At 37.5% G+C, this 9,279-nt stretch overlaps 2 protein-coding genes across 3 annotated transcripts; both read left to right on the top strand.

The window, feature by feature from the left end:
• Positions 1-997: 997 nt before the first annotated feature.
• ATPsynE (ATP synthase, subunit E) lies at positions 998-2,912 on the top strand. Its single transcript, XM_022808832.2, has 2 exons — positions 998-1,181; positions 2,533-2,912. The coding sequence occupies exons 1-2, from the start codon at positions 1,134-1,136 to the stop codon at positions 2,764-2,766; spliced, it is 282 nt and encodes a 93-aa protein (XP_022664567.1). The 5' UTR covers positions 998-1,133; the 3' UTR covers positions 2,767-2,912.
• Positions 2,913-3,040: 128 nt separating this feature from the next.
• Positions 3,041-9,162, top strand: LOC111251957 (translational regulator orb2-like). 2 transcript variants are annotated; one of them, XM_022809163.2, is made up of 4 exons: positions 3,041-4,610; positions 6,490-6,847; positions 7,033-7,214; positions 8,791-9,162. In XM_022809163.2, exons 1-4 carry the CDS (start codon positions 4,425-4,427, stop codon positions 9,049-9,051), a joined length of 987 nt encoding a protein of 328 aa, XP_022664898.1. In that variant the 5' UTR covers positions 3,041-4,424; the 3' UTR covers positions 9,052-9,162. The 2 variants fall into 2 exon arrangements, with proteins under 2 accessions (XP_022664898.1, XP_022664899.1); XM_022809164.2 differs by lacking the exon at positions 3,041-4,610 and adding an exon at positions 4,933-6,021.
• Positions 9,163-9,279: the final 117 nt, after the last annotated feature.

Here is a 9,279-nt window from a genome sequence, read left to right as displayed (position 1 = left end):
AATTAAGGAGTATATAGGACCTGGCAGAAGCGTTCGCTAGAAGCTACATTTAGCTGCGCTACTAGGTGATGGAGATGTATTGTGTGGTAAATGTTGGCTAAAAATTTATGAATAACGAGCAACCGTTAACCGAAGACGAACAGCATAACGCGAGAGAGAATGACTACTTTTTTCAAGTTACAGTTTCAACATCTACAAAATGCGCATCGATGATAGTAGGATTCTTACTGTACATATGAACTGATTATTACACACTAAACTTTTTCATTTCTGCAAGTAGTTTCTTTCTTGCAATTTTTCGCGATTAAAAATAAGGTAGGCCGCAATCAGTGCTCGAAAATACCTTCCAATAACGAGCCCCGCAAATGCAAGAGTTTATTGGTTATTTATCTAGCAAGAATTTTATAGTGAAGTGTGCACTGGAACGGGAAAATTTTTGCATAAAAACACGAGAAAAACGTGCGTAACTAGTGTAGCTGCTAACGAAACACAATGGGCATGTGATAATCTAAGGATGAGAAATAACAATCTAACATTAATAGTACATAATATCTAAACCGAAGGTACTTAAAGACAGTTATTAAGAGTGGTTTTTTCCACAATACATTCATTTTTCAATAAAGAGTCTACGGGTGGGAACATTTATACTAAACTTTAAATGTCAGCCAAAAAGCAAATCAACGATGCTTTTCATTGATATAGTTAATCTGGCACACCGCCATTTTTTTTAACTTACTTCTTCCATTAATTTTTACCTTATATGAAGTTTTATATGCACAGACAAGTAGCCGAATGAGCTCTCGAATCCGGAGATGCAGTGGATGTATGGTGAAAATCTCGCATGAACTTGGCCAGTTTTGTTTAAAATTTAACACAGTTAAAAGTATGTTTCAAACTAATTCCAGACAGTGGCTTCTAATTGTCCATTCGCACAACGAAAGTTGTTTAAACATCGCGCGGTCCTCTGGCTTTGTTGATGTTTAAGAATGAAGCTTCTCTATGGCACGAAACGGATGTTCCAGCCGTTCTTTGATTAGTAGTTCTCACAGTTCAAGTGTCGTGAAATCGGACGGCTTGAGGCCAATTTCCGCATTCCCTATAGTTGGTTCAGCTCTTCTTACGTCGGAAAGGACATGACTCAAGTACTTCCTCCACCCCTGAACGTTTCGCCGTTTATTCGGGTGAGTACAGAATAGAAATTTTTGCTCGTGACCCTCTAAGGTCACAGAGATATGTTAACGCACTGTATCGGTGGGGGCGCATAGTATTAGCCTGGGAACAAATATTAAATATTAAGATTTCAGTTCTCTGCAATACGCATAGGTACTGTAAGCTTCGTACGAGAAATTTAAACGCACCAGCGAAATACTACTCAAAACATACTTGCCCTTATTGTTTTGTCTTGCCTTAAATTATGTGTATATTTCTCTATTTATATATATATGTTCACCTTCATATTAGTGTCGCTATAACTAAAAGGAACAAATAACTTTTATGCCCTTTGGATTTAGAGTTTGGAACTTATTTCGCGGAGAATCGAACTTATACAAGGGGTTTTACTATGCGTATTCATGTGTGCATTGTATTAATGTGTCCACTGCAAGGTCTAAGTAGCTATTTGTAATCTGCATATTGATTTACTTGCTATTCAGAGCGGTGATTTCTTTCTTCCTTTATTATAATGGGAACCTGCAAAGTCATATACGGCTTTCATCTCTAGGTTGGGAATTCATTCGAATGAACTCTAATTCGATGTTATTTTTACCCTTTGGTAACAACTATTCTATATACATTATGGTCCTTTTTGAAGTTAAAAGCATTAGACGCTGGTACATAACTATAGGTGTAGACATTATTCAAAAGTTTGTTTATCGCGTATTTCATTTTTTAATCAACCTTACACGTTATTACTGTTATTATTAGCATTCAACATATAACTGGCATATTTGGCGTATTCAGATGGTATTTTGGTAGCGACTTTCAGTAGAAAAATCGTTATTCTGTAAAGGTCTATCACAAGAAACACGTTAGAAACATTGAAGAACTTTATTGTTTGTGCTAGTTTTATCATGGCATTAAATAGAACACGACGCAACATCAGTGCTGCTCTTCTATTATAAGTCTATTATATGACGATATTTGCTTACTAAAATATCAAGGCGGCGCGCTGTGTTGGCAACGCTTAGATGCTAATACTTGCTCTCCGGAAAAAACCTAGGCGAGGTTACACACAAGGTTGCTTTCGTTTTCATTGCTATATATTTTATTTTCCACAGATTTTGGCACAGGGATTCTCTTTATCATATGCTCTGATTCAAATTCAAACATACAATTGCTTGCTGTATGATTTGCTTTCAGTCTTCTCAAGCACTTGTAGGCTGCTGTCCCATGAAAAAATTCACTTATATTAATGGCGGAAATATTATGCCTTAGTACTTCAGACATTGACCTTGCTCGAAGATTTTAGTACGAATATCAAATCACTATTAAATTATTGTCATATTTCTGTTTGTGATCGTCATTTTACTACAGGGCTCTCGCTGGATTGCCTTTTTTGTCGGGATCGGCTACGGTTCGTTCCACTATAATCGTCTTTCGAAGAAGGAGGCTCGTCGGCGCGAAGCTGAATTGCAATATAAGTTAGATCAGGCTAAGAAAAAGGCGGCTGAGAAGATGCGAGCGAACCGCGCCGAAATGTTGACATTGGCTAAGGAAGTAGGCGTAGAAGTGCCCGCAGACTTTGACAAACAATTTCCTTTGCAATGAATTTGTTGATGGTCGTCAAATGGGTATAATAATGTGTGATCGGTGAAAAACTATGACGAGTGCAGCATTTTTATGTAACATAGGATTTAGAATGGAATATTAATTCATTGAAAAAAAGAATAAATCATTCTGACTACAATTGAGTATACAGTGGTGTTTTCTGTTTTGGATGGTTGATTGATGTAGCGTCTGCGACGTGTACATAAGCAATTCCTTGATTAAATTTTGTTCGATTGTTCTTGATTATAGAAAATTTTACTTTCATTGAAATTATGAACGCAATAGTAGGTAATCAGTAAAGAAAAAGAACTACGATGCTGCTATCCATTATGAGATAAGCGGGCGTTGGCTTGAGAAGTGGCTTGCCTAGTAATAAACTAATCGGCACTAAAAATGTTCCCTAGAAATGGTAACTGAAGATATTTAAATTCGTCATCGGTATACATTAGACTGCCCTAATTGTGACGGGTACGTCCCGCCTTTCAGTATCATTCCTGTTCTGCTTCCTCTTTTTTGATGATGCATTTTGAGAATATCTTTAATTTTATCAAAAATAACTATACTCTGCATTTCAATTCGATAACAAATGCATCATTTGATGAGTGCTCGTAGGTCAGTAGTTCTGCTTTATCACATGCGTGGCAAAACCGGCACGGCCTCATGTGGGTATCCAAAAAATTGTATTTTAAAAACAACGGCAAGATCCAGGTATTTCGCTGGTGGAAAGTGTGTGTTCATGTGATCATCGATTGCTAGTAAAAAGGAATCTTCATATCAAATAATGACTGGTAATTATGACTGTGTGGGGTGGGCCAAACGCTTATCAATTATTACGTATATTTCCATTTTCTCTAGGATTCAAGTAGATTACGTATATTTCCATTTTCTTTAGAATTCAAGCAGAGCAGTAACCGAATAGTTTTTTTTAAGTAAATGGTATGCTAACAAACACTTCCTACAAGACCATAACACTTCAAATCATACGGAGTGTTCGACACTCAGTAGTTCCGGCTATCAGAGTTCAATAACATAGCAGAAATGACGGAGCAAGCTTTAATAGCGTTCCCCAAGAAAGTGACTCCTCAGTCGTCACGGCACTTTGCAAGTCAATCGATATGTTGTCATAAACCTGAAGCAGTCATTTTATATTTATGGTTGTAAAAATGTTTATGAATAAATTTTGTATCATACTACACAGTCTCTGTTCAAGCTTTGTTTGATTTATGTTGTATTCCTACCCTAATACGTTTATTAGTCTAATTTTGTCAAGTTAACTGACCTAATTATTAGCAAATTAAGACCAGTCTACCAAGAATAATTTCTGTGCTGTCGAATTGCTATTATCCACCTTGTACCACTAGAGTGTGTTTCTAAGAATTGCTAAACTTGATGGCCATACTATTCGTCATTCGAATTTTGACACCCGGGATCAGTATTTTAATTACTTCGTTTTTCTTTTCAAACAGGATTCCATCAAGTATCGTTGACAAACACGTGCTCCTCCGATCAGTTTCTTGGAATGTTATTGCTGTTGTTATATTGAGTGTAGGGAATTGCTTGTTGAGCAACAGACACTCTGGCTCACGCTCGTAGACTTTACCACGGTATCTTATCAGCGCCTTCATATCAGCTTTGTACTTTTTCAAGTACCGTGTGTAATGGACGGTACAGTTTCTCGAAAAGTCTTTGTAGGGGGCTTACCATGCTCGTACCCAAGTTCGCATATTGAAGACGATTTGTTTAATATGTTCCGAGTTTTCGGTCCACTCACTGTCACCTGGCCGGGCAAAAAGCATTTTGGAGGTGGTAAAGATATCAAAGGCTACGTTTTTCTACTCTTCGAGGTAATCAGACTTAGCAGAAACTTGAATTATTTGAACAGGTATAGTAATAGGATTTTCTTGTACTTTTTGCACGCAATCGAATCAGCAGAACTGGAGAAGTAAAGTGCTTTGAATATTATATTCATTCACCAGCGCGATTGTTTGCAAACGTCCAGTATGAATTGATTCCGACTACGAAGTTGTACTGTTCTTATAATGGTAATACTAAAGAAGCCTAATTGATTCAAATGAGTAAACTGAACCGCTATAAAGACTCAGTTAGTCTTTATAATTCAAATAATCATGAGAAGAATAATAACTAATTTTACGCAACCGTCATTTTGTTTTGCTCAGTGATTATAGTTTAATTTAATGTTGTGAAGAATCACAGTTGTCAAGTGCGAACGTGTATAGTACTTTTCCCGCTCCCACATAACCTTGGCGCTAAAAAAAATGTTTCTTTTTTTCACACGAACTTTGTGCTTTTGCTTTCCCCGCTGTTATTTCTTCCGACAGTCATGCAGCGTAAGGCATTTACCCCATTTGCACCCCCTGATAGCCCCCCCGAGTCTATATCGAACTTGTGGCATAAGGACTGTATACCTTACGTCCTCCCAAATTTTGAATTTCGGTGCATGGAAGAGGTACTCAGTGACTCTCAAAAACAATATTTATTAAAAATTTGCATGTATGTATATACATAATAATAATTATTATTATAAGGATATTGGGTTGTTGAAAAAGTATTGACTGTTTTTTTTTACTTGAATGGTCTTGAAATTGCATATTTTAGGCATTAGGAGCCGCAGGTCGGCGTTATTGCAGTGGCAGATGTGCTAACTGGTGTTGTCATTCCTGTATTAATGACTTAAACTAGTGTTTAAAAGACCGGTGCAGTTTCCGCAAAAAATCTCTGAAGTTTATAATTTTATTACGGTAAAGGCTTAAAAAAACCCAGCCTGCAAAAAATGCACTATTTATAATTAAGATACGCTGTCGGAATAAACGCCTCAAAAATGATCGTGTCACTTTCGTTCTGAAAATTTCCATGCGGAAGGTGCTTCTCGTAGTGGTCGACCAAAAAAGGGAAAGTTGATGAAATGATTTCAAAAGCTCAATGATGTCGTCAAAAAACTAAACATCCACAAGTAGAGAGAAACGCGTTCTAAGGCGCTGGAATATGACTAAGGAAAGGTCGATCACATATTACAAAAAAGTGCTTTACAGTCTGTTACCAGGCCCAGACCGACGCCAGAGAACGTGATGCTAAGTTTTTATGAGACTGCATTATGAGTTACTGCTGCCTGACAAAACGATTGATTTGGACCTCTGCTGTCTACAGCTTACGAGATGACACGAAGCCATTGAAAAAATCGCCTGGAACTATTAAACAGGAAAGGTGCCGATTTTCTCCATGACAGTGTCAGACCAGGTACATCTTTAGCTACCCGATAAAAATTGAAAGAATTTAGGTGGGTAATTTTAATGCATCGTTTGTATAGCCTGGAACTTGTACTATCACACAGATGATAACCTGTTGTGGTCTCTGCAGAGCTCCTTAGCTTGGTTCGATTTCAGTGGAAAGACGAAAAAAGCATTATTCACAGTTGCTTGTCTGTAAACTACAGAAGTTCTACAGTGATGGGCTTATAGTGTTGTTAGAGAAATTGTGTAAAAGCATCGATTAAAAAAAGGGAAATATTTAGTTCGGTAATATTATTTTAAAGTATACAAAATTTTAATTCGATTTTGTCTTAAAAACGGTCAATGCTTTTCCGATAACCCAATATAGACCTGGAGCCTATTTGTTTTAAGCAACCTTAGTTGTCAGTAGCATCTATCTCCACACATTTCAAATTAAGCCGAATAAAGAGATTTCTTTTGTATTTCTTTTATTTAGGAGGAGGCCTCTGTTCACCGACTACTGTCGGTATGTAAGATGTGCGAACGCGGGTTATATTATATTGAAGTCACCTTTCTTGAGGGTGCTCGTCTCACCCGTGCTATCCGCCCTTATAGCGCGCTGTCAGTAGGCCAACAACTTGTTCAGAACTATTTTGCTCATCATAATCAGCGAAGATATCAGCAGAATTTTCAGACGCAGCAAGCTTTTCAGCAGCAGCTTGAGCAGCAAAAGAAAAGACTGCATATTCAGCCTTGGTTCCTCCGCGATCGATGGGTTTTTCTTGATGAGCCTTCCGACCTCCTGCACCGCCAGACAATTTTTGTTGGGGGTGTGCCGCGCTGCATCAAAGCTAGTACGTTCGCCTTACGTTTCGTTTTTACTTGTTTATACGAATAATTGTTACAGAAACTTAGCAGACTTCCTCGGGTAAGGTTGTGATCTACGATTCGAATGAAATGGACAAATACGTTACTGAAAAATAAACTCATGGCTTAATGTGGTGTAATTTTTCCCATATTTTTTTTTAATATCTTCAAGGCGAGTTGGCTGAGAAATTGGAAGCAACTTTTCCTGGGGTCCGGTATGTTGGTCTCGATGTAGATCGCGAATTTCTTTTTCCAAAGGGAGCAGCAAGAGCAACATTCTTCACGAGTGAAGCTTATCGAGCTGCTCTAAAAGCTCGGTTTCTTTCATTTGTCTACAGCGACCACCGTGGTCAGGTACCTATATGTTATATGTTAAGGCATTCACTTATGTACATTATGCTCAAAAGTCATTTTGAAACAGTTAGGGCGTAGTAATATTTCGATGGTAATTACTTGAGGTCTTCTCAACAAGTATGGAATATTTTTCTTGATCAACAAAACTGATCGTCAAGTTCATGAAAGACTTCTAGAAAAGTTGGTTTATAAAGAACGTATTTCAAAATGTGCATATAGTTTGAGTAAGTATAACTTGAGTTTTTTATTTACACATAATAAACATTTGAATTGTAAATTAATCCACATAAGGTGTATGACTTTTTTCCTATCATGCTCAATATTACCATAGTTTCAATTAATCCATTGCTGACTACGGTGAACAAATAGTCAAAACATTTCATTCGGCATTATGGCACATGCTCTCTGAATTGCAGTCTTTGAGTGTCGGTAATTTTCTGGCGTAGACATTATTTTTTGGGAAGTTCTAGAAGAAAGATCCATTGGCGCCAAGTTTGGAAAACCTCTCCATTCTTCGCTAAACCGTCTTTTTCGAAAATTTTCATCAAGATGTCCTCTCGCATAACGATAGCAATGTACAGGTGCTACGTTTTCTTGGAAACCAAAATCGCTATTTTCACCAAGTTTTGAAAATGTGTGATAAAGCGGATTCTTGTAGGTAATTGAATTGCATGAATCGTTGAACTGTCAAAAAAGAATGGTCCAGTTAGTCCTTTGTTTGAAATGTCGCATTACAGTATAATTTTTGGTAAGTTTGCATATTACTGCTTAATTTTTACTAAATTTTGTCTCTACATAATATGTGAATTGACAGTTGCTCAATAAGCGCAATTATGCCGATTATTTATACTCTTTAATCTTAATGCAGTCCCATTGCTCTAATCAATCCACTCCAAAACTGTGCATCCAGTTTACGTTTTTTCAACTGTCATTCGCAACATTATACTCCTTGGTCCGGGGCGTTGTTGAAATTATAATGTTTCCGTTTGCAATATCTTAAAATTCAATGGACAATTGATTTACTGATACCAAACGCACGACTTGCGTAAATTTCCGGAGGTTTTGCTGCAATTTCTCAGTACTCCACCTTGGATAGCAAAGCTTGTTAATGTTCTTGGTCTTCCGAAACCCCCAATGAACATTCCGGAGAGTTTTATTTGTTTGAAACTTGAACAATTGTAAGTCGCATAGGTAGACCTGCCTGCAGTTCCCTGCGATATTGCGTGTGTGCTTTATTGCATTTTGATAATGCCAATAGCATTTCAATATTATCTGCAAAAGTTGATTTTGGTTCACTCGTAATCTTCAATAAATTACATCCTGAAAAGAAGTAACAATGAGAAACTTGTGATCCATTTTACAGTGTATACATTTTTGCATATGTCATGCATTCCCGCTATAAGAGCAGATTGTTGCACGATGTCAAGTTGAAGCCGTTAAAATATTATTGTAAACTACAAAAAAAATAATTTCCGACCATTGATGACACGACGTTCGTATCTGTTATATGTTTATTGTTATATCTGAAACATGCGTACACATATTCTTAGATACTTCCCTGCGCGGATCATTTCAGGAACGCAAAAAGGTGCTTGAGATCAAACCGTACATAGTCGACGAAATGGACTGCGATTCTTGCTTACGTGGTCTGACGCGTTTAGGTGTGCCACCGGTCGCAGAGGGCCCTAGGTCTCCTGCTCTCCTCTATTGTCCGCACTTAACGTGTCTTTCATACCTTTGCATTGCGTGCTTCATACGATTGCATCCTTTGAGCGATCCTGAGCTAGCCTCACATCGTCCCCTTAGCAAAGATCCGAAGATCAAGATCGATGGGTGAAGTCATTTCTCCATAAAGACATTTCAAAGAGAACAGAGGATTTCTTTGTACTCAATGTGTGCAAATGCCACAGGTTGTCTATGTGAGTTTTACACATCATCTGCATTTTATTATTATTACTGATTATAATAACAGCAGTAATGTTACTAGTGGTAGTAGTAGCCTTCTGGTACTACGTAATACACACACAGTAGTGATAACATTATTTCTTTGAACGCATATACAGTC

Source organism: Varroa destructor, unplaced genomic scaffold, assembly GCF_002443255.2.
Source record: "Varroa destructor unplaced genomic scaffold, Vdes_3.0 BEIS01000005.1, whole genome shotgun sequence".
Lineage (NCBI taxonomy): Eukaryota > Metazoa > Arthropoda > Arachnida > Mesostigmata > Varroidae > Varroa > Varroa destructor.
The sequence above is the reverse complement of the archived record's forward strand: the minus strand, read 5'-3'. Positions and strand labels throughout refer to the sequence as shown.

What these genes read in the sequence shown, in the direction of transcription:
- ATPsynE (XM_022808832.2), top strand. Translation starts at nt 1,134, where the DNA reads ATGACTCAAGTACTTCCTCCACCCCTGAACGTTTCGCCGTTTATTCGG. An exon ending in ACGTTTCGCCGTTTATTCGG is followed by an intron (nt 1,182 to 2,532) that starts GTGAGTACAGAA and finishes ATTTTACTACAG; the next exon opens with GGCTCTCGCTGGATTGCCTT.
- LOC111251957 (XM_022809163.2), top strand. Translation starts at nt 4,425, where the DNA reads ATGGACGGTACAGTTTCTCGAAAAGTCTTTGTAGGGGGCTTACCATGC. An exon ending in ACGTTTTTCTACTCTTCGAG is followed by an intron (nt 4,611 to 6,489) that starts GTAATCAGACTT and finishes TCTTTTATTTAG; the next exon opens with GAGGAGGCCTCTGTTCACCG. An exon ending in ACAGCGACCACCGTGGTCAG is followed by an intron (nt 7,215 to 8,790) that starts GTACCTATATGT and finishes GGATCATTTCAG; the next exon opens with GAACGCAAAAAGGTGCTTGA.